This window comes from Lissotriton helveticus, chromosome 6 (genome assembly GCF_964261635.1).
Source record: "Lissotriton helveticus chromosome 6, aLisHel1.1, whole genome shotgun sequence".
Taxonomy (NCBI): domain Eukaryota; kingdom Metazoa; phylum Chordata; class Amphibia; order Caudata; family Salamandridae; genus Lissotriton; species Lissotriton helveticus.
This window is the reverse complement of record NC_136067.1, coordinates 1,442,906,954-1,442,933,052: the sequence shown is the minus strand read 5'-3', so window position 1 is coordinate 1,442,933,052 and position 26,099 is coordinate 1,442,906,954. Positions and strand designations below refer to the sequence as shown.

Genomic DNA, 26,099 nt, shown 5'->3' with positions numbered 1-26,099 from the left:
AATGCCAAATATTAAAGGGAAGTAGGCCTGGCAGGGCCAGAAAGAGCACGAACCACGGGGTGTGGCGACAGACAGCCTGACAAACGAGCCCAAAGGAAGTGCAATTTTTCCAGACGTCGCAGGAAGCCTGGGAATGGCTGGACTCTGGACCAGGGCGTGGATCGAAGGGAAGCTCAACGGGGTCGACAGCGGTGAGGCGAGAAGTGAGGCCTTCAAAGCGGTGTCAGAGCTTAGCCAATCAGGGTCCAGCCCTAGGTCAACACGGAGTGATCGAGAGGATGGCCGTTCGGAGTGTCTCCCAACAACTAGCGCAGCAGAGGAATCGAAGACTGAGCTGCCGAAAGTAACGCCCAATACCACTGATAACTGTAAAGTCAGACAAACTGCAGACTATGGGGGAACTATATCCTTTTTTGGAGTTACCACAGAAAAGGGTAGAGAGGAGGGACTTCAGGAGGAATTGATAGGAGAAAAGGGGAGGGGAGGTTGAGGTGGAAATTACCTGCTGCAACATGGGGGGAGATTCTGGGCAGAGGGGTTCTCTGGGCTGGGGAATAGCCACCACAACCGCACAACCAGAAGAACAGTTTAAGTGTTTGGGTGGGAGGAGGACTAATTCTATCTGTAAGGGGGAAGGGGAGTTGGGAAGTTTGTTTCAGGGGTTTAATATCAGGGACAGGGTATGTCTGGGGCAAGAAATTAGATAGGGAAAGCTCAATGTCAACCCAATGGCATCCACCATAGACTTCAGGTGTATTTCCTGGAATGTACAAGGGATGCACTCCATGACAAAGCGCCACAAGGTACATGCATTCTTGGTGCGCAGAGGGATGCAAATTGCAATACTGCAGGAGACACAAATGCGAAGGGGGGAGCTGCGTTAGTGTCGCTGGCAGGGCCAGGTGTACTATACGAACTATTCTGCATTCACCAGAGGGTGCTAATCTGGGTGAGTGCAGGAGTCCTTTTCCAATGTACTAAACAGATCAAAGCCCCAGAAGGGCGTTATGTGGTCTTAACAGGTAGACTTGAAAGGGGGGGGGGGGGGGGGGGATCTGATAATAAGTAGCATCTACGGTCCAAATATGGATCAGGCCTCCTTCCTGGCAGCCCTTTCTAGGACGTTACCTGGATCAGTGCTCTTAGGTGGGGACTATAACTGTGTTGAAGATGTAACTATATTGCTCCCACCCTCCATTGCAAGACTCACCGATTTGCAGAACAGCAGTGGCAAGAAGAAACTGGCAACTGCAATGGGGACAAACTCCTGGAGGGCACAACACCCAGTGGATAGGGACTACTCATTCTTTGTGCATATACACAAGCTACATGTTAGGTTGGACGCCATATGGTGCACTCCAGATGTCCATGAGTGCATGCAGACTAATGAATATCTGACACGGACGATCTCAGACCACAATCCACTGCTGGCTTGCTGGTCCAGGGTTAGGACGAGTATCCTCACATGGTGCCTCAGACCAGAGACATTAGAAGATCAGGGGTATCGGGCAATGATCCAAACAGCCATCAAGCAAAACTTTTACGAAAATACGGGAACTGCCTCGAGCCCTGTGGCAGAGTGGAAGGCCTTCAAGGTAGTGCTTAGGAGCAGGTGCATCTCCAAAATGGTAGGAGTGAGGAGGACTCTTCTGAGGAACACTTTAATAGCAGAACAGTTCTTGCAAAATAATGAAAAGGAAAGACCAGAGAATGTAGGCAAACAGGAAGAGCTCCTGGTAGCCAAGGGAGCGGTGGCGGAGAATGTGGAGAGATTGTGCTGCCACGACTACAAGAATTACATGATATGGGCACATGCCGAACGGGATAAACCAGGGGCATTGCTGGCATGGTTGGACAACCCGGCCAAAAGGGGATCGGTTATCCTGGAAATGAACAGGGAGAGATACGATACCATCAGCAAGACATTAATAGACTAATCTGTGAATACCATACTGGGTTGTATAGAAGTAGCGTTTCCCCCACAGATAAGGAGGTAGATGCCTATGTGGGAAGTGCTGAACTGCCGACATTCCAAGAGGAGGAGGAGGAGGCAGAGGCACTGGGGAGGGAGATAGAGCTGTGAGAGGTAAAACGTGCCATTAAGGCCATGGCTAGGAATAAAACACCAGGGATAGATAGGAGCAGGCATCCGACAAGACAGCGTACAGCCCACACTCTATGCTTAATCTTGATTACAAAATCTTGCGCAAGATACTAGACACACAACTATTGCCATATACGACGGATCTTATAAACCAGGACCAAGCGGAGTTCATATCAGCTCAGAACACGGCGATGAAAGTGCAGAGATTATTGAGAGTGTTGTTAGCAGGCACATATTGCAGAGAGGAGGCAGCCATCTTTGCAGTAGACATAGAGAAGGCATTCAACTGTCTTGAATGGCCGTACTTGTTCAGGGTGATGTGTGCATTCGGACTGGGACCAGAGTTTGTGGCATGGACGGCCCTGTTGTATACAGATTCTAAGGTTTGAGTCAGGACAGGTAGGATCAGATAGCTATGGGGTGGAGAGGGGAACAGGCCAGGGGTGTCCCCTATCACCCCATCTTTTCGCTCTGGCTATGGAGCCACTGGCCGCTAAAGCCAGGACAGGAAACTTGTATCAGGGGCTGGAGGTGGAGGGACGAACCCATTATATAGCATTATATGCAGACGACTTACTGCTATTCCTTAGGAACACTGGAGAAGATCTCGATGGAGCCAGGGAACTACTAATGGCACTGGAGAGAGTAGCAGGCCTCAAGGTAAACTGGGGCTAGTCGTGTCTGTTTTCTACCAGGCAGGGACGAGACAAACCACAGGCAGAAGATGGTGTAGAGTGGGAAAGCAGATGTCTCCCATACTTGGGGGTCCAAATCTATCATGATCGAGCAGATCTTTTAGAGGGCAAAGTGGGAAAGTCTATCAGGGGGACGAAGGACAGTTTCGGGTTTTGAGGGACCCTCCCCTTATCACTGACTGGTAGGATTTGGCTCCTAAAAATGGTGAAACTCCAAGACTCCTATATTTCTTTGGGGTACTACCGGTATGGATCCCAGGGGAGAGGTTTCGACATCTCCTGACAATAGTGACATAGTTTCTGTGGGGTGCTGGGAGGCGCAGGGTAGCCCTGAAGACATTAATGAGATCAAACGCAGAGGGGGGTTTGGCAGCACCAGACTGAGTACTACAATACAGCTGCCCAGTTGCAATGGCTCCCGAAATGGGTTGGGGGACGCTCCTCTCAAGAGTGGTGTTACGGTTGCCCCATTCAGGAAAAGGAAATTAATACAGAACTACGAGTGGCTCACAAATGTTGGGTTAGAAGCCTACAGAGGTCCAAAACGAGCACTCATATGCACCGCTATTCCATTAGCGCTATGCAGGGCACGATCACATAGAGCATACCGGCGAAGACTGGAGACCTGGGCGACAGCAGGGGTAACCACAGTTGGGATGCTATACGAGGAAGGGCTCTTGCTACTCTTTGACACATTTAGTGAGAGATACGAGATACCGAGGGGAGACTTTCCATTGCATACTGCCTTAACACCAGCAATACACAAGCAATGGGTGAATGGGCTTTCTGAACCTCCTCTAACCGAGGGGTGCCAGAATGTGGTATCGGCAGCAGGGACATTCAAAGCTGTCACTTGCTTCTACAAGAAACTTAGTTGGGCGATACTCCCTCCCTTAATGAATTACAGCAGAGATGGGAAGAAGACCTGGGAGTACCTATAGAGGAGAAAGTATGGGGGGGAATTGACAAAACGTGTCAGTGAGATAACTAGAAATACTAGATTCCAATTAGTGAACTTCTATGTATTTCATAGGGCATATCTACCCAAAGGCGTATTAACAGGCACTTCAACACAAAAACGGCGACCTGTCCCCGCTGTGGGGAGGAGAGGGCGGAGTTTCTCCACATGTTTTGGAGCTGTCCTGAGATAGGGAAATTCTGGAGGGAGGTGACAGAAATTCTTTTGGAAGTGACTGAGAAGGAAGGGACCATGGTTCCGGGATACTGCCTGTTGCACAGATTCCCCCACACCTCTAGGAATAAAGTCACAAGTAATTTTCAGGGCCTGGGTCTTATACTAGCAAAAAGGGATATCACCAGTCATTGGAAGGCATGGGGAGGACACCACAAAGATAGGTGGAAGAGAGAGTGTGCGCAGGGCAAGCTATGAGGGGGGCGTTATATCTGAGGGAGGCCAGACGAAATAGAAGCGAGAAGTCATTAGAAGCAGCCAGGGCGTGGGATGCGTTGGTAGCACAACTTAAGCAGCCAGAGGATGCCACAGAAGAAGTGCAGCAGGAGGCTGAACCCTAAAGCAGCCGGATGTAACTGCATGGAGATAGTGGAATAGAGATGGAGGATTTGGGAGTGCTATCCAGATAATAGGAGTCCGGAGGGAGAGTAGAGAATAGGACCACTGGGTAGAGGCTCCAGGAGAGGCTACCCCAGAGGGGCATTTGAGCATGCAACTCAAGACATGGCTGGCGGGGAGGGAAGGGGTTGCCACTTGGCATGGGGTGGGCAAAAGCAACGATCTGCAGCGAGACTCATCACTGGATCAAAAAAACACTCGCATATTTCCCCGGACCTAAAATCCTTGAACTGGCTGCCTTTTGGGGCCAGAATACATCTGAAAATTGCCTGCATGACACATACGGCTATACACCACAACTCACCCGGCTACCTCACTCAGAAGCTGACAATTTCTGGTGGCTCAAGAACCACTAGAAGTACAAATAATCTTCTGAAACCTCGAAGATTCCGGAAGGGAAAAACATAAGCGCTCCTTTTCAGGAATGGCACCCAGGATCTGGAATTCACTCCCTCCAGAAACCAGGCTTATCTCCTCCACTACATTTTTTAAGAAAGAAGTAAAAGCTATCCTCATGGCTAAATTCACCTGAACTTTTACTTTGGAACTATTTGAGACTCTCCACCTATTTGTAATATTCGTTTATCTGATTGTCTATTTGTATTATTGGTTTAGCTGATTGACTATGCTCCCTCATGTAACTACCCTATTTTGCTACTCATTTATTACCTACAACTATTCTTTGCTCAAAAGCCTGTTAATCACTCTCTTGTTTTTCTTACCCCTTGTTTTTTGTAAAGCACTCTGATATCTGCAAAGATCTTGTTCGTACTATATAAAACGTTCAAAATAAAAAATAAATAAATACGCCATTACATTCCAGTAGCTGACAATGTTGAAGGAGTGCCGGTACGGGCACAGTGATCGTCCACACAACAAACTGAACGAGGACATGATGGGAAACTCTTCAATAAGAAAGGGATGCGTGGGATGATGATTGGAATGTACTGAATTGTCATATGTCCTGAATGTATTCATATGTTGCCTGTATGTCACCATGCGGTACAAAAGGGGGTGGTGATGGACGGAGCATCTGAACCAATCAAACACTCACACCCAGTCAAAAGATCTGGGTTTGACCCATCACCGTTCTTCAGCCCACTCTGCCACCCCAGTTCAGACATGGCTATATGCAAATCAGTCTGACCCTGTGCCTCATGGGAACAGTCCAGCAAAAACTGCCAAGCCATGCCTTCCCTGGACCGGAAACAAGCTTTCGAGGACCGGTTTCTGGCATTACAGCCGTCTTCAGCCCGGCTTGCTTGAATCCAGTGGCAAAGTGAGCAAAACTGGGGGCGGGGTGAGGAGGGGTGACTGCTGCAGCTCATGGGGACAAAGCTCTCCGTATCATAGTATACAGTCTCCTGAAAATGTTATGTTTGAGCATTTAGTAACCCCTCAATTCATTTAGATGTGCCTGGAACACATGTAACAACACAAAGGACAAGCATTTGTATTGCCACCATAAGCATAAGATTAATAAAGTCTGATTAAAAAAAAAAAAAAAATAGAGCACACTAGCTCACTGATTTACTGTTGATGCGTATATATAAAAAAAGAATACCGGAGCATAGAGCTGAAAGAGGCGGCGCACAAGGTAATGGAAGGCGGAGATTGACCAGAAGGGGAGCAAGAGACACCTAACCATACATCATAAAAAAAAAAAAAAATTTATTTAGAAGTCTATGCATACGTCTCTCAATCAACACGTTTTTGTTCCTCTCCTGGGTATAAGGCTGCTCATGTTGAACTTGGAAACAATCTGCAGATGTCGCCTACCCTCATAGGGTTACTCCAGCTCTTGCCAATGGAGGAGTGGGGATTCCTTATTCCTTTGGAAAGGTCGGTTTTACAGCACTGAAATCTGGATGTGCGGAATGTCATGGGGGAAGAAGAGTTGCAGTTCAATATGTATAGAAAGATTTGATTATCCTTATTAGCCCCTTTGGTGATTGTAATTCCGAGGCTGATGAAGAGACTACCTTTTTTCTTTTTTTGGAATATGGGGTGCTGGATATACAGTGAGGGAGAATGGTGAAGTTGAAACCTTTATTTACCTTTATGCTCCAGTCATTCACCATCCACCTATTCATTAACCCTAGAGTCTTCAACAGTACAATCCATCCAGCAGTTACCTATTCATCTGTAATGGAAACGCTGCAGGAACCTGACAATACTCCAAGAACATCCCACTGATGGCCTGCTAGAACTGCAAACAGTGTGCCGGAGATGGACTTGAGAGCTAAGCACAACATTCCAGACGAGGCCTGAAGTATCACGCAATACAAAAAGAAGTGACCTCCACATTGTGAAACAAAATGGCTGGGAAGGTCTCTAAAGACAGGCACAACACGCTTGGTTGAGGAATTGAGAAACGGACACCTTATTACATACAAAATGCACCACATAAACTAACCTGTTGCTGGTGATATGCAATAATCATCCTCCACAGACTGGCCATACAAGTCGTCGTCATCAAAATCTAAAGGAAAAACAAGCATGAATATTGTAAATAAATACCAAATTGTGACCTAAAAAGAAAAAGTATAGTACAAAGGCTTTTTCCCTCAAATTAAAGTGGGACATTGAACTACAATTTTCTCAGTAAGGTAATCTGGGAGAGGTTTTCAGGGAGAGAGGGCTAGGGGCAAGCAAAAAGGAATATCATTTTGATGCACACAAATGTTCGATGCCCAAATCCCCTTCATGGATCCTGCTGCCACCATGCTGATACAGTGATGGATGGAATGCTTGAATTAATCTCAGGCAAGGGTAATTACCTGGTGCCACATCTCAGACCATTGTTATTTTGCACACCATGCCACCTCACTTTGGACCCATCATATGCAAATAACTCTTGACCCAGCGCGAACTGCCAGGCCTGGTCCTCCCTGAACCGGAACACAAGCAACCCAAAACCAATTTCATCCTGATTAGGGCTCATCTACCAGGACTGGGATGCGACCCCAAGTAATTACCAGTGGCTGAGATTAATTCAAGCATTCCACCCATCACATTTTGTATTCTTCAGTATGCCACAAAGCTGAGAGGTCAAATATCATATGATTAGAGGCGGCATGGTTTACAGCACAAGATAGCAGATGCCATCTAACTAGGTGGCTGCACCACCCTGTCCTACTATGAGGATGCCGAGTTGCTGAACTCTGCTTCGGGTTGTGTTGGAGCAGGTGGGCACACCCGAGAGGTGGCAGATCAGCTGCAGCTCTTAGGTGGGGGACTCTGTGGGGTGGTGGCTGCAGAGGACCTAGAGAGTCAGTAACATGGCGGCCTGGCCCTAGCTGCTGCAGAGAGCCAGCGGCCCTGAGAGAACACCTGAACGGCACCGGGACCTTTCTCCTTCTCCCTCTAGTTTCAGGGCAGCATGTCAGTCCCCTGAGGAAGAGTGGGCAGTGGGCAGCAGCATGTGTTAGGCGAGGAGAGCACTAGGACAAAGGTGCTGGGACCAAGGGACTGGCACCTGGCAACCAGACTGCCAGTTAAATTCTTCAAAATTATTTACAACAAGGGGTGGTGATGGACAGAGTCTCTGAATTAAGCAGAGTACTCTCACCCAGTCAAGAGATCAGGGCTAGATCCAACACCGTTTTTTAGCTCATTGCACCATCCCAGTTTCAGAACCTGGCTGTATGCAAATTAGTCTGTCCCTGGCCCAGTGCATCATGGGAACAGGGCAGACCAGACTACAAAAGCCAATTCTTACACTGGGAAGGAAACAAGCTTCCGGGGACCGGTTTCTGGCATTACAGCCGTCTTCGGCCCGGCTTGCTTGAATCCTGATGGTGCAATGAGCAAGGGACTCACATCTGAGTATACCCTTCCACGTTTAGGGTGGACAAAATTATTTACAACAAGGGGTGGTGATGGACAGAGTCTCTGAATTAAGCAGAGTACTCTCACCCAGTCAAGAGATCATAATTTTGTCCACCCTAAGCGTGGAACGGTGTACTCCGACATGAGTCCCTTGCTCATTGCACCATCAGGATTCAAGCAAGCCGGGCCGAAGACGGCTGTAATGCCAGAAACCGGTCCCCGGAAGCTTGTTTCCTTCCCAGTGTAAGAATTGGCTTTTGTAGTTTGGTTTGCCCTGTTCCAATGATGCACTGGGCCAGGGACAGACTAATTTGCATACAGCCAGGTTCTGAAACTGGGATGGTGCAGTGAGCTAAAAAACGGTGTTGGATCTAGCCCTGATCTCTTGACTGGGTGAGAGTATTCTGCTTAATTCAGAGACTCTGTCCCTCACCACCCCTTGTTGTAAATAGTTAAATTCTTCAGGCGGATGCCAGGAGAGAAAACCAATTGAATTCTGGATAGGGAAGGTGCTGTGAAAGAATTACAGCTTAGAGCCCCGAGGTTGCAGGTCCTCTCTTGGGGACTGGCAGCCCAAATGGAGGGCGCATAGGGTGCACCAGGCCAACAACCTGATTTTTGGGATTCCCGAAGGGGGTGGAGGGCGCATGCTCACAGCAGTGTCTAGAGACATGACTGTGTACCTTTTTGCCCCCAGATACCAACTTGCCATGCTTTCTAAGAGAACAGGCACATTGCGCGATCGCACAAACCCCAAGGCCGGTGATAGCCTGCTGCCTTAAGTACAGACACAGAGACCTGGTGCTTAGCACGGCTAGAGGACGGGGGGGCGGGGTAGTCATACTTGAGTGCAGGTGAATCCTCACGTTTTCAGACTATACAAAAGATGGTGCAGCAGCAGAAGGAAACCTACGAACAGGAGAAGCGGAAATAGTGGGCCATGGGTATCAAACATGCTGCTTTATCTGGTCAAACTGAAGGTGCTGTGTGAGGGCAAGGCTCTCCTTTATAACCACTCAGGCCAGGTGTGGGAATGGATCGAAGAAAGGCCCCGAGAATAGTTGAGACTGCACTCCTCTCTCCGATCACTGTGGGGGCCAGCGGCACAGAGTCAGGAAGTGAGGGGTCGCACCATGTTCGGGGGTGGGGGGGGGGGCAATGGCAGTCATGAGCGAAAGTAGAGGGAACGAGCCCGGCTTCCCAAGGGACGGAGTTTCAGACCACTTCCGACACTGAAGATAGTGAGGGGCTCATTAAACAGAAGCAAGAAAGTTTGGGCAATGCACACAGGACAGATGAGTAGATATTTTGGGGCAGCTGCGAGACGATAGAAAAAGCCTGTAACAGTGTTTGGGTCGGTACAGCAAATACTAATGAGGAACCCGAGGAACTCTGTCTCACCAACAGTCCTTTCATGGAAATTCAACGGATTGGGCTCTAAGGTTCAAAGAGGGGTTTGAACACAATACATTCGTAGATACCCCAACCTCGTACTACTGCAAGAGATCCTCCTGTTTGGGAACACCAACTTGCGTAGATGCAGATACACTGTGCTTGTGCATGGATACACAAGGGGCTCCGGGAGGAGGGGCAGGAATCAATCCTCTGAAAAATACCCTTCAGGGGGGAAAAAGAGCATTTTTACACCTGAATTGATACAGATATCTCCCGGTAACAAGACAATAGACATGCCTACCATAAACGGCCCAGTAAATAATTTTGTAGATATCTTGGTGGATAATACGAGCAAAGCTAAAAATGATATGGTCCCAGAGGGGGTCCTAGATGACTCTCAAGCAAGAATTGTGGGCATGGATAAGGGGAATATGAACAGTAGGATTGATCATATGCTTGCAACTACTGGCTCACCCAGTGATGATTGTTTCTTCACTGGGAAGGACGATGACAGGGACGATAATGAGGAAGAGGCCGAGGAATCAGAATCAAGTCATAACTTATCTGCGGATTTAGGCGACACATCAACAACCACGGAAAGTGGCTCTGAGGTATCACAGACAGATACCTCAGCGCTAGACACCGAGTCAGAGTCAGAACATAACACCGTCTTAAAGCGAAACTTAGTGAGTAAGTCAAGTAGAATCAAGGGAAGGACCTACAGAAGAGCAAAGAAACGTGGGAGTGTTATACAAGCAGGAGTGGCTAAAAAACTGGATTGGGATTATGCAGCCACCTCGCAGTTGTACCAGGAGGGTGCAGTTGGTGGCGCTGACAAAATCGCAAGCCCAGGCCCAGATGCAGGAGAAAGACTACGCAGCGAGCTTCGATCTCTTGTTTTCAACCCTAAAGCAGATACAGGGGGAGGCTCGACGGGAGAGCCAAACAGCCAAGCAAGCAAATAAAAAAATACAAGGGTCTCTACGCAAGGTTGACAAAATGTATGCGGAAATGGCTGGTAGATTGGTGGAGGTGGAGGAGAGGACAGGCAAAGTAGAGGATGATGTCGTAAAACTACAGGAGTACAGAGACGAGCAAGAGAAAATATCATCAGATGTGTTGTGGAAGCTCGAAGATTTCGAGAATAGACAGAGACGCAACAATATCAGACTGCTTGGGATTGAGGAAGGGAAGGAGGGGGCGGATGCACGTGCTTTTACTGTGGAATTGTTGAAAGGAGCTTTCCCAGAAATGGATAAATGGGATTGGGATAAGGAAGTGCAGCGCGCACACATGGTTCCTCTGACGAAAAAAAATAAATAGTGCAAGCACCAAATCAAGGGCCATCCTAGTATATGTGGGCAATTTTTTATTGAGAGAGGAGGTGATTAGTAAGGCAAAGCCAACAGCTAAGCGCTCTTATAAGGACACAACATTCTTTGCCCGTCCAGATTTCTGCCACACTACTGTGGAGAGAAGGTGGCGAATGAGGCAACTAATAACACCTTTTCAGAATGTGGGATGTGAGGTATACCTGATGTTTCCATGTCGACTCAAGGTTGGCTTTAATGGCCAATTTAGGGTCTTCTTCTCGGACATAGTGGCACAGGAATATCGGACTTACTTAAAAGAGGGGAAGGTACAAAGAGATGGGAAAGCACAAAATGAGAGGGCTGCAGCTATCAGACAAACTGCTCATGTGACGCAAAAAAAGAAAAATGAAATGGAGAACTTAGAATAAGCGAATGAGGGAGGGAGTAGCATGGATAAATAATCCCGACAAAATAGGTTTAATTAAAGGATATTGAGATTATGGGAGAGTGGCAGGGGAGAGGCTTCCTGGGGGGGATTTGGCTGTCAGACACAGGTCATTATTGACCTGTTTGCCAGTAGGGGTGGGTGGGAGGGCAGGGGTCAGGGCAGGGGTCAGGGGGGGGGGGGGGGGGGGGGGCGGGTGCACAGGGCACGGTACGGCACCAAACGATAGAATCATTCACAGAAGCAGAGGCAGAGGCGGAGGAAAAGGGAGAAAAGACAAAAGACTTGGGGATGAAAGAAAGGAAAAATTTATTTGGGGAGGGGGACAGATGTGAGGAAACGGGAAATACGGTAAAAAGAAAAACTGTATAATATGAATTTATATGGTAACAAAAAAATGAATTACTTATGGGAACTAGATATGTAACATGGAATGTGTGCGGGCTAAATGATGCTCAGAAAAGGTTAAAAACTTCAGTGTTACTAAGACAAATGAATGTGGACTTTATTTTTTTACAAGAGACACATGTCATGACTTCACAAGAATTTTATTTAAAACAATTGGGCTTTCAGGTATTAGTAAGTTCACAGCAAGGTGTCAAAAAGAGGGGAGTAGCTATACTATCCAGAAATAAAAATCTGCTCCTAAGAAAAAAAGCACTAGATCAATGGGGGAGATGGGCAATGGTTGAATGTATGATAGATCGGTAATGGACCACGCTGGTAACTGTATATGGATCAACTGAGGATGACCCGGAGATTCTTCAATTTTTAGATGTGGAGCTAGCTACTTGGGCACCCAGAATTATTATGGCAGGGGACTTGAATATCAATGGCGCTGATGGTCTGGGCTTAGGCTCATTCGGTAAGTACTCTGGTAGAAAGAGGCGCGTATGCCGTGCTTTGCAGGAATTAGTGGCAAATAATACCCTATTTGATGTCTGGGGGAAAAAGGGTAGGAAATAAGGGTTATACATACTATTCGGCCCCACATAAAATCTGTGTAAGATTGGATTATTTTTTTATATCAAATGCACTTATACCGGAATCAACAATAGAAAGACTCCCACGGATCCTAAGTGATCACAATCCCCTAATCCTTACACTACCAAAACCGGCAAATATTCGAGAGCAAAGACAGTGGACTTTTGAAAGAGGATTATTGCAGGAAGAAAAATACGTGGATTACATGAAAGTATGGATCAAAGAATTTTTTGAGATTAATAGAGATAGTTCTACTGTAGGGGTAGTATGGGATGCTTTTAAAGCGGGGGTCCAGGGAGAAACCCTGAGCTTTAACTCTTATAAGAGAAAACAGGAGCAGATGAGAAATATGGAACTCGCAAAGGCAGTGCTCAAGGCTGAAGAGAAATTAGAGGAATGTATAGTAAGCGGTACCCCAGTAGATAATGTAATCTTGGAACTTTTAAAAGCGAAAGGAGATGCAGAGGGAGAAATCGCTAGAAAGGCTGCAAAATTATATACTGCAAAAAGAGAAAAATGTCACGAATTCAGCGAAACAGTGGGTAGAACCTTAGCTGTTCGAACAAGGCAGCAAGAAGCGTTAGGAACCGTAAGGGAGATCAGGGATACCTCTGGTAGGATCCATACAGAGCCAGGGGAGATAAGGGAAGTGTTCAGAAACTTTTATGAGAAGTTATATGAGGAGCCAATAAGGGGAGATGCTACTAAAATCAGAGATTATCTACAGGAAATCCCGGTGACTAGATTTTCGGATGAAGAGGCAGATACTTTAGAGGAAGTTTTTCAGGGGGAAGAAATTAAAAACGCTATTTCGAATCTCCCCTCTGGAAAAGCTGCAGGCCCAGACCAGATTCCAATAGAGTTTTATAAAGTATTCTGGGACATTTTAGAAGTTGACATGGTCAGGACGCTGCAACAGGCACAAATAGGAGATTCAATACCTAGGTCATGGGGGGGGGGCTGAAATAGTGATAATCTTAAAAAAAGGGAAGCCTCCGGAAGAACCGGGGTCATATAGGCCCATTACTTTGATGAATAGAGATACTAAAATTTTCTCTAAAGTATTAGCAACAAGATATGCCAAAATAATAGACAGAGTAGTGAGTAATAACCAACATGGTTTTATACCTGGAAGGAGCACCACGCACCATACACGTAAGGTAATAACCTTATTTGATGCCACAGCAGTCTCAGGGGACCCAATGGCGATTATGTTACTAGATGCGGAAAAAGCATTTGACCGGGTCTCCTGGGACTATCTGTGGCATACTCTTGAAAGATCAGGAGTAAAAAAAAAAGTATATTAAAGCAATCCAGGCGCTATATGTAGACCCTGTGGCCTCTGTGCGAGTGAATGCGGGGATTACAACACAATTCCACATAAGGAGAGGTATGAGACAAGGCTGCCCCTGCTCCCCATTGCTATTTGCAATGTATATGGACCCGCTAATTCGGAGAATAGAGATTTGTGATATAATTAAACCATTGCCTTCTCGAACTGGCCATTGCAAAATACTAGCGTATGCTGACGATGTCGCAGTAATCACACCAACACCAATGGAGGCTATTGCCCAAGTGGAAATAGAGGCTTTGAAGTTTGGAGAAATCTCGGGCTACAAACTCAACACTAACAAGACCCAGATAATTAAAAACCATAACACCACGTGTACAGATACCCGAGTTGTCCAGGCAGGTACATATTTGGGAGTGTCTATTTCAGCTGATTTAGACCACCTAGTGGAAAAGAACTTAACACCCTTAATCAACAAAGTACGGAGAGACCTAGACAGACTAGATAATTTACATTTATCAATTGTGGGATGAACAAACGTAGTAAAGATGTTGGTTCTACCTAAGTTTCTTTATTTTTTTAGAGCAATACCTTTACTATTCGAGGCTAAATTGTTTAAGAAGATAGAAGACATGATTAACAGATTTATATGGGCAAAGGGGAAAACCAGGAGAGCACTTAGATTTATGACACTTACACTTCCACGGGAGAGGGGGGGGTGGGCACTGCCAGACTTAAAGCTTTACTATTGGGCAGCAGTTCTGCAAAATATGGTTGGCTTAGCGGGGGGAGGAGAATCTGAAGGCTGGAATGAGTTGGGATCACTAGCAATCTATGGTTTACTATTGGGTCCAGAAGCAGAAAATGTTCTTTTAAAATATACTGAAACCAGCTACTACAAAAGGACACGGTTTAAAACGCTCCTAGCGGCTTACACTGTTTGGAAAGCCTTTACTAAAAGATTCGGGCTGGGGCGGTATAACTTATACACTAGATTGAGAGGAAATCCAAACCTATCTATGGAAGTAGTCTCTGATACTATATTTACAGAATGGGAAAGAAAAGGAATTAGATGGATAGGTGACCTTATGGGACAGCAAGGGGTTTACCAGTTTTCCGAACTACAAGCTAAGTACGCAATAGATAAAAGACAATTTTTTAAGTACTTACAAATAAGGAGTTCCTTGCACAACAAAAAAGGTGGTGCGTCAGGATTTAGTAAAAATGCAATCATGGAAGTGATTGAAGCTGGCAAGGAATGCACTATAAAGAGATTCTATGCTGAGTTATTAAATTCAAAAGAGGATGATATCGAAAAATGGGCAAATAAATGGAAAGGTAGCTTGGAAGTCAGGAAAGGAAAGCTTTTATATGTCTCTGGAAATGGGGTATACACTGTTATGCTCAGCACCTCTCCAGGCGCAACACTATAAAACACTATACCATCTATACCATACGCCTGCAAAGATAGCCCAATGGGGTGGGACAGCAGGAACTAATTGTTTTAGATGTGGAAACTCAGAGGCGGACTTAATACACGTATTTGCAACATGTCCTCACCTGCAGCCACTTATAAAAAACATACAGGGGTTCTTGAATCAAGTATTAGGAACAAATATTCCCCTTACCCCCCCAATAATTCTTTTGGGGATAAAGGAGGAGGAGGGTCAACATCAGGACAGATGGGAATCCTGTTTATTCTTAGCTATGTCAGTTATGAGACTCTGTATTGCATCTGCATGGCTGGATCCTTTACCACCGTCATTTCACCAATGGCTGGCTAAATTACTATCAATATATAACCTGGAAATTGAGATCTATGCAAGGAAAGGGAAAAAGGGAAGGAAAACTGGCAAACAGATCTGGGATCCCATTACTCGCTGGAAAGAAGAGAGTATGGATTGAAATGCTTGAATAATATATTTTGTTAAGTTGTTTGATACTGTCTAAGTTACATTCATGTATGTTGATGCTGGCCCAAACGGGGGGGAAAAGATTGTAATCTTGTTTGGACTTCAAATATCTGTGCTCTTATTTATCTCCTTTGTTCGTGATTTTTCTCTCTTCTTTCTTTGTTTTTTCTTATACTTACTCTTTTTTTCTTTACCCCTCATCTTTCTCAATATATGATATGTTTTGTTTCATGCAAATACTGCCGTGCCCTGTATGTATGTAAAAAAAGGGGGAAAAAAAACTCCTCAAAAATATTTTTTTTTAAAAAGGGGGGGGGGGGAGATGGGTGGACCCTGTGGGCTGCTAGGTGGCGGTAAAGGGCACATGGAACAGGAGGAATATCCTTATTACCAACTTATACTTTATGCTACTCATACAGAACTCTCTCATTGTTGAATACTGAGAGTAAGATTCTAGTGAAGATCTTGGCTAGACAGTTGGTCGGGGTGATAACCTCAGTGGTCCACGCTGACCAAAAGGGGCTCATGCAAAGACGAGTTTCGCAATTAAATCTCAGACGACTTCAACTAAACAGACTGACAGACAGGGACCTCAAAGCAATAATATCACCCAATGCTGAGAAAGCATTTGATTTGCTTAACTGGCAATAGCTGCTCGGGACCCAGATACGGTCCCAGCTTTAGCCTAAAGTTTTGTGCATGGCTGGGCCTCCTCTATAAGGTGCCTACCGCTGCAATGCGGTGAACAGAACGGTTTCAGAGATATTTCCTTTGGGGAGGGGGACACGATAGGGATGCCCACTGTAGTCCTACCTGTTTGCTCTTTGCCTGGAGCCACAGGTGTGCTGCGTGGTGGGCATAGTGGGCTTTCCCAAAGAAACTAAACAACCCTGAATAGATATCGCTTTAAGCCAACGATGTCTTAGTGTATCTAGCGAATCCGGAGTAGTCGATCTCAGCAATAGTATCGGTATTCCATAACTTTGAAAAATACTACGGCTTATGAATTAATTGGGAGAAATCCATCCTTTACCAACTGAGAGGGCCTGAATACTGTGACGGGAGATTTCCACCGGACGCTGGTGGGCTTTAAATACTTAGGAATTGAAATAACGACAGACAGGTGACACTTTCTGGACGTAAACTTGGAGCTCTATCATGGGAGACTTCTGGATAGATGTAGAATGGTGACGCAAGTTCCTCCGGACTATAATGGGAAGGGATGTCCTCTTCAAAAGTATCACCCTCCCAAAACTGCTCAACGTGCTGCAAAATACCCCATGCCACATCCCTAACAAATACTTTTGACAATATAGACACAATCCTCAGCCTACTGATATGGGATGGGACACACCGAGAATAACCCGGCAGGCGATGTACAGAACAGCAAAAAAGAGAGGGAGCACACCCAAAATGACCCACACCACACAGAGCGTGGGACAACACTACCAGATGGAGAGAGAGGCTTACTTTGGCCATGCTGTTGTGGAAAGGAGTGGTGCGGGCACTGGCAGGCTCGCCAGCTTTAAAGAATGGGATCATAGAGGCTTAGATACATTGGGGGATGTTTTGGAAGGCGGGTGGTTGAGTTTAGATCATTTGAGGTGCTGCAGAAGGATTATGCAGTGCCATTACCCAAAGATTCAAATACCTACAGGTGATGCAAGCCTTGAAAAAGACATGGATTTGGAGCTGAAACTCCTTGAGAATAGCCCACTGGAAGGATGGGCCCAAGGGTGTGAGATCACACACAAAGCAGTCTCCAAGCTGTATAGCATCATACTCAACACCCCCAATACTCTCAGGAAACTCTGGGACAAATGGGTGTGGGAGGCCTTAGAACATATCGGCTGGGAGGCAGCCCTGATGCATCCCAGGTAAATGGTCATTAAAGGCAGACTGAGATTAATTCAATTCAACATCCTCCATAGTGTATCCTACAATAGGTCCCTGTTGTACAAAATGGGTAGAGCGGAGACCCCCATCTGCCTTGGGTGTGGTACAGCAGAGGGCATGTCTATACATACTCTCTAGAGTTGCCAGAGTGTAGGAGAGTACTTGAGACAAATCAACAGCGAATTGGAAACTGTAATGGGGCAGCTATCCCCAAGAAGCAGCAAATGCTTGCACTGGGAATACAGAGGAAACTATTGTTCTGCCAGTTGGGCTTTGTGGTGGCAAAAAGGGACTGGAAAAAAATTAGGAGCGGGAATACACTTCCACTAGAAATATGTGGAGGGAGGGCATGAACAGATGCATGCAGGCAGACAGCGTGGTGTATGGGAGCTGTGGCTGCCCCATAAAATTCCAAAGGATATTGGGGAGACGGAGAGACTATCCTGGACTAACAGGCAATTTAAGCATTTCACCCAACAAGAACATCTAAGCTTAAACCCCACTCAAAACTGATAATTTAGCAGACAGGGTCCACTGGGGCACCAAGGACCCTACCACAGGCGATACAGACATGAAGGGGTGATAGGGCGGTCAGCCATGGGTCATGGTGGAGTTGCCTGAATTTATCGGTGATTGCTTTGTTCTGAGCCAATTTACAGAAAATGACACAAAAGTTTTTTTGTTTTTTTTTAATATATATATATATATATATATATATATATATATATATATATATATATATATATATATATATATATATCTTATGACTAGCCAAGGAAAACAATGACACCACGCTAATGACTCAAGCAAAGTCTATTTTGAAGATCAGATGTATATTTCAAGACTTCATACAGTAAATCACTGTACCCATATATGACTACAGTCAAAGTTCATATAGTGCGCAGTATACATTTAATTTAGCAAATAAGAATGCTTACTTTATAACTAAACATTTTCTCCCTCTGAAGTGCCAGGTATCATTACAAAGTTTGGTAAAGTGTTAAAGGTAATCGTCAGCATTAAAGCAATTTTATTTCAAAAACATTCATTTTGTAAAAGTTATGGTACTTGTGGTGGTGCTATTGCTCTTTGCTATAAAAGTGGTTTTGGAACATGCAAGTAGACGGTTGCAAAGAGCTCTTATCTTATGTTCTAAAAGTAATTAACGGACAGGATCCAATCCCATTTTCTTAAACACACAATTCAGATATTCTGAACATTGTGAACCATCGGAAGGTTCAAGCTCAAGATGTGCGTAAACATGTAAAATCATGTGAATGCGGTTCACAATGCATTCTTGACTCATTAAGAGGAAAGGAGAAATGGATGGCACAATGTATGGACTAGTGTTGGAACACAATCACCCTTTTAATTACAAACTGACATCCAACAGTGATCGCAATGACAGCTCTCCTCTGCATAAATGCACCAAATAGGCTCTTACACCCATTTCCAACTTGTCAAATGTCCGCCTAACCAAAAAAAAACATTTATGCTAGAGATTGATGGATGAGTTTGGTTTGTAGCCCTATGAGCAGACCTTCCCAATGACATCCAAGGAATGAAGAATGATGTTCACCTATTGGACGAATTTGCCAACTGAAGACATCCTGTGATAATAGACCCCCAGAATAAAGGTTTGGCTGCCTGGAAATAATCCTGCTGCTGTAGCAGACCCTTAGGAAAAGCTAAAGGACTTCCATAATCCCTTCAAGGGGTATGCTGGGGAGCTGAAGGAAAATACACTGAATCTTATGTTCAAACGATACTTTGTTCCTTACTGGTGCTAGAGGACACAGAAGAAAAAGAACTGGGCACGAGCCAAAGAAAGGCTGAATGGATTGCAAATGGTTCCCTCCCCAGGGATACTCACAAGTGCACACAACAAGCAGCTGAAAAATTGCAAAGAACAATCCTTTCACTTGATAGGACATTCTGTTTCTCTATACCAAGACCATTAGCAACACCCCTGAAAGGAAAATAATTTGGTATAAGAACGGAGGACCTTATTTAGAGTTTGGTGGACATCTCAAACGTGGTGGGTGTTCCATCCACTGTATTAACAGTGCATATAGTATATAGCATTTGTAATATGGCGGATGGGACATCCATCAAATTTTGACGTGGTATCCCACCCACCAAACTCTAAACTAGGCCTTGAATTCTTAATAGCCAATAACACATCAAACTGGTGAGAAAATCCATTCAGAATTATTTTTGTGTGTTATGATTAGCCATCTTAAGAGTAGCAAAATAAATTTTGCAAATTAAAGATGACCTATGAACTGCCGAGTCAGTGTATCAAAGACTTCCACTGCCCTATGACCTGCCACCTAAGAAGAGACGATGGAAGGGATAAGCAAAGAAACAACTCCTCAAAACCAGATATGAAGACTATACTACAGGAACAGATAATAGCAGTACGCAAAGCAAGAGAGAAATCATCAGTTGCACAAGGACTCCTCAGGCTCATCGGTCAAGAGAATAAATGAGTTGCTGGGGTTTTACAAATACCTTGGAGGTCACTAGGCAAGGTTTATGGGTGGAGGCGACAAGGAAGGGAGTATTGAGCCTTGCTTCTGCTCGTTAATTCACAATGCAGTTCAGAATTAGGGGACTGATGGGGAAAGAAAGACTAGAAGGGGAAGGGGGAAGAGTTCCTAAAATTTCTGCTCATTTCTAGAGGCGGGGTGGAAGGTTTTCTTTATTTAACGACTGCGGTTTTATCCTGGCTGCAATTACTATATAATAAACCTACAGCTAGAGTACTCAAACGGCCATCTCTCCTCGTCACTCAATAACGCATGGCACTCGACAGGGGTGTCCCCTATCCCCACTCCTTTTTGCTATCGCGATTGAGCCGTTAGCGTATCGATTGCGACAGCTTCATCGAGACAGTGCGTTTAAATGCTTCCAGCGTCAAATATTGATTTCACTCTACGCCGATGATGTAACGCTATGTGTTGCAGACCCTCAACAAAACCTAAACACATTATTGCGGGAGTTTCTAGTATTTGGTAGGATATCAGGGGTGCATATAAATTGGGGGAAGTAACAATTCTTCCCACTAACTCCCGCAATTACAGAATTTCCATTAGATTATCCTTTGGAGTGGTGTCACTCTGATCTTCGATATCTAGGTATTCAAGTGTCCAGAGACAGGGAGGAAACGCTCAGGTTAAATTATGGTACTGCAATCACGAAATTGACCACTAGTAGTACACGCTGGATCTCCCTACCCCCGTCGATGGCTGGTAGAGCTTCGCTCATTAAAATAGTGATACTGCCCCGCGTCTTATATTTTTTTCTTAATATCCAATATTATCCAGGCGCCTTTTTTTGTAAAACTCTGCACACAGAATGGATTTGCTTGGTGTTGGTTGGGGGGGAGGGGGGGACGGCAGCCACGGCTTAAATGGTCTGTTATGGCGCAACCTTATAACAAGGGTGGGTTTGACATACCCGATTTTGAAGCTTATTATATCAGTGCGCAGGCTCACTACGCATATCATTGGATGGCGCCTACGCCGTTTATGCCCCAGCTAGCCGCGGAGGACTGGTTGGCGCGTCCACTGCCCTTAAATGGCATCATACACAGGCCAGTTGGCATACTGGAGACACCACCTACAACGGTGAGGTGCACGATTGACGCTTTGCGTCGTGTGGCACAGATGCTACAGGTTACACTGTTGTACTTGCCGCAAATGCCTCTCGCCTATCACCCGAAAATGGTACTATTACTGGAAACCGGTTTTCAGGTCCTGTGTAGGCGCCTTAATGTGGTTACATGGGGTGACCTATTTCTGGGGAGGGTGTTTCGGTCTATGGCACTGTTTTTTAAGGATGTGACTCCCACGCCTCTGGAGGTGTTCTATTATGTGCGGCTGAGACAAGGTATGAGAGAGGTGCTACCGGATTTTCCTAGGAAGCCTGAAAGTTTGGCTCCACTACACCTCATGCTGAGTTCTGCAGATGGGGCACACTTGGGGTCCGGTATATATAGCAGTCTTAGAGCACAGCGACGGGGGATTGAGGGTTCGGCTCGTATGCACTGGAGTGAGGATATGGGAAAATAAATTTCTGATGACTAATGGATATATTGTTGTGGGCTCACAGGGAATATTTCAGCTAGTTGTAGATTCAAAGTTAATTATAAATTTCTGCAGCGGATATATTACAACCCTGCCAGGAAATATAGGTTTCAACTGTCTGATAATGATAGGTGTGAAGGGTGTAGAAGCCCAGGAGCTGGCTTTCTACACCTCGCGTGGGAGTGCTCGGATATTTGGGAATATTGGACACAGGTGCATGCGACCCTCGAGAACATGCTAGATATCACATTCGACAAGGACCCATTGATCATGCTATTGGGACATACTGCACACATACCCAAAAGTTGTAGGAAGTTTTTAGACATTACAATGCTGTTGGCTAAACGGAGACTGGCATGTAGATGGGGGAGAGGGAGGGCTCCGAAGTTTAAGGAATGCCTAAATGATGTTATATACGGTCAAGAACAAACTGTCATACATGATGAAATTCAGCCGCTGTCCACTAGGCCTAGAGATATCTGGGGGCCGCTACACGATTATCTTATGCGTACTGGGGACGAAGATTCCGAAGGGTTGTCCCAAAATAACGCTTAGGAACAGGAGGATGGGGAGGGACTGACCACTCCTATGTGATATACAATTGATCACTGTCTTGTCACCGAGTAATGTTGTTATTCCAGGGTGTCTATCTATTAGTCTAAACTGAGGTGAACTATTTTTTACCCCTTTATATTTATGTATGTCATGCCTTTATCCTATGTTAGAACTTGCTGTAGTCCTCTCTATGTAGGATTAATCGGAAATGCTGATTATCTCTGATATATGGATTATTGTCGACTCGCAGATGTCTCAATATTTGACACAGTATGCTAAATAAGATGTGCCACGTGCTGCATGTCATTGTTTATGTTAAAAAATGCTATAAATAAAGTTTAAAAAAAACAAAAAAAAAACACTGCGGTTTTAGGGGTGTTGGAAGTTGGGTTTCTGTGTGGGAAGGGGCAGATTGGCTTTCTCCTCAGTCATTGATGACCTTCGGGACAAACTGTTCTGGGTGAAAGTTGAACTAAATAAAGAGACAATGCCTTAATGCTCTGACTGAAAGGCATGGGACACTTCAGTCCCTGAAAAGAATGAGCAGAGATTCTCTAAAGAAGAGACACACACATTATACAGACACCTGAAAATACAGGTCCAGACAATTCTTATGCCCACATGCATCAAACAGAATTGCATTCGCAAACGGTGCGAATCGCAAAATTCGGCCATTTGCGAATGCAATTCATTGTTTTGGGATGCATTAACCTTTTTGGCTGTTTCGCAATTTAAGAAATCGCAATTTATTTGCGATTTCTTAAATTGCGATTGCATTTAAGAAATCGCAATTTTGCGATTTCTTAAATACAATGCATGATTTTTTTAAATTTGCAAAATCGCAAATTGGAAGTGGTAAATTATCATGAAGTTAACCTTCATGGTAATTTTCCTTAACTTTCAAAAAGGCACAAAAGTGCATTTTTGAAAGTTACATTTTAAACACACACATGTCCTTTGGGCATGTGTGTGTGAAAAACGCACTTTAAGGTACATTTCAGGGGTGCAGGGGGGCCTTTGGACAAGCCCCCTACACCCTTGAAATTGCACTCTCATTTTGCGATTCCTTAATTGCGAATCGCAAAATGAGAATGCCTTCCCATTGATTCCTATGGGCCACTAGGCCCATAGGAATCAATGTAAAGGGATTCCTTATTTGCGATTCGCAAAATTGAGAATCGCAAATAAGGAATAATAAGAAATCGCAAAAATATATACAAATGTTTAATGCATAGGTATTTGCGATTTCTAAATTGCTATTCCTTAATTTTCGCAATTTAGGAATCGCAAATACCAACAATGATGCATGTGGGGGTTAGATCCTACCATGTATCAGCTAAACGACAAGAGCAGGACTAACCGTCATTAATGTCTTACATGTCAGCTTATGATTATGAGGTACCTTTGCAGAGAACAGTGCAAAGAGATGGTTGCTGCATACTGGGAAACTGAGAGGCAAGCCTATCTGAACTGCTCAAGACTTCACGAGCCAACTCTGGACAAGAGGATAAGATCAGTGTCACATTTCAGAAACTTCTAGCTTCAGATCAGGCCATTTTCTGGTGGGTGGTGACTGGAATTTGTTAACTGATGATTCTTAAGAAAGAATTTAATATAGATATGGCGGCTCATCAACTTTATCACAGGAGGGTGTGTGCTAGTAATGAGACTGATAAGATGCTTGACAGAAACCTCCATTCATATCAGACAGACTACTCCTATTATTGAGGCTCCCATAAATGCTATTCTAGGCTCTGAATGGTTTTCATCACACAGTGAAGGAAGTGACTGAAGGTATGACCCACAAAACTATCTTTGTCAGACTAAGAAACAGTAGTATGCCACTTGATAATAGGTACCATGTTGAAATTAAACGTTTTCACGGCGCCTTAATGACACACTGCTTTGAGACTCTGTTACTAAGGAAGCAATTATAGATAAAAGAATACCTAGTATGGGGCAGCTTGACAGCTGAGAAAGCATGACATAGAAAGAATAGGGAATAGATGAGATATTAGCAAATGACCTAGGAACTACAGATCCCTACCAAAAGCGAGCAGAGTCACAGAGGTGTAAAGTTTGGCATCAAAAGCCAACTCCGGTTATTAGATGGGAATAATGCAGACTACACTCTAACAAGACTTAACCAGAAACTCTATGAAGGAGCAATAGGCTCCTGGCATCCAGGGTATGGCGAGATTGTTTGTCCCTAATATTAAGGATAAACATTATCTCAAACGATGAGGGCAGATTCATTGAGACACTTAATTCTATCAATTATAGAATCGCATCCGTCCACTCACCAGATTCTAACAACAATGAGCCTTCCGCTGATCCGAGTGGTAAAATTGGAGTTACCATAATCAAATAGGAGAGCTATCAAAACACTAAAGTCTTCTGAGGCCCCATGGCCTAAAAAAAAAAAAAGTGAGTGCAAACAAGCATCTTCATTCCCAAGTGTCAAATTCTACATTTTTGATTTGAAGCTAAGAGGGTGAGGTATTGGAGAAGCAGTCTCGGACATCCTTTGATCTACATTATGTCAAAGGAAGCAATATCAGAGATGTGATATCACAAGAAGTGACCTCATAGGTAGGATTTTCTTTTCTTTCTTTCTTTCTAAACTCAAGTCTGACTTTCAAACTTTAAGACTACGACCCCAGAACTTGCTTTGACACCCTTTTTCTAGTGGGTTGCTGCTGCCTTGTGCCTTGACCTGCGCTGTCCTTTGTATGGGCTACGTGGGCTTCATATAAAGAGATAAGGTTCCATATTCCCAACAGTTCAGACTCACCTTTTTCTGAAAAACTGTCCTATTGAAGCAAACTGAGTGAACATAAGTTAAATACGCAATGCAAACCTCAGCTTCAACGCCTACTTTGGATCTGTGCAGTAAGAATTTGACTGACTAAAACGCTTTAAAATTAGACTGTCCTCAATTCAACCAGAAAACTGAACTCTTCAATGTGTGCCTAGAATATGGTAATGTCCACTAGGACAGGCTAGCAGAATTTGAAATAAACACTGGCAAAGTCCACAGGTCTCCGCTTTTTAAGCAGCACATTATCATGTACTTGAAAATCAACTAATTGGCAATTTCCCAAAGATGGCTGCAAAGCGTTCATATAAATATATATATAATAGCGGTACTCAGTCTAATGCGCCCTTCGTATAGCAGTCTAGAGTACCCTAAGTTGTTACATAAGGACCTTTGAATCAAACAAAAATGCTTGATGTTTAAGACTGTCATACCATAGGCTATTAGAAGGCCCTTGAGTAAAACAAAGATGTCCGTGGAGTTAGACACACAGCACCCGTAGGCTTCCATCATAACCCCACAATCTCAGTACACTACAGAGTTAGAAACTAATTGCATTTCAGCGGATGTCTCCCTTTGCTGAAGGTGGAAAATCAGAAAAAAAAAATCACAACTGTCCTTTTACCCTTAGTATATACATTGCCACTCTAAATTAACAGTTCCTTAAGCAGATTCCTTCATAGTGCAGCAACCATCGGTGAATACATGCAATAAGAATGGGAGACAGAGACGGACTCGTGAAGTGATGGAAAGTGAATTGGAAAGTGATGATTAAACAGGTAGCAGACTCCAGGGAAAGGTGGAGGAGGAAACAGGCAGAGCTGTCGAAAAAGATAAGAAATTCAATACACAAGGGGAAATAGGGAGGGTCTTGCAGTTCTATGTAGTGCTAAAATTCCATAGAAACATACAAAAGAAAAATTAGTTCCCTGTTTTTAGCAGTGGGAGGACACAACTAATCTAATGATCCTGGCTGAGATCACAAAGAGTAAGATTGTAATGGTGTTGTGACGCTATTTTTATAAACCTCAATTTGTTGTTGGCCAGGTTAGCCCGTTCTTTGCCCCAGTAACAAGTAGACCTCTAGTCTCGTACCGGATGTCCCTATACCAGCCTGTTTCTGCCATGGGTACCAACAGCGATGCGGATTTAGTGGGCCGACTCATTGAAGTTCCAT

The 26,099-nt window shown here is 44.6% G+C and overlaps 1 protein-coding gene across 2 annotated transcripts in view; it reads right to left on the bottom strand.

The window, feature by feature from the left end:
- HBS1L (HBS1 like translational GTPase) overlaps window positions 1–26,099 on the bottom strand; it is a 520,713-nt gene that overhangs the window by 465,530 nt on the left and 29,084 nt on the right. For both annotated transcript variants that reach the window (XM_078649243.1, XM_078649244.1), the window contains exon 2: window positions 6,807–6,872. In XM_078649243.1, the coding sequence (XP_078505369.1) occupies window positions 6,807–6,872 (66 nt within the window). The remainder of the gene's footprint in view (window positions 1–6,806; window positions 6,873–26,099) is intronic.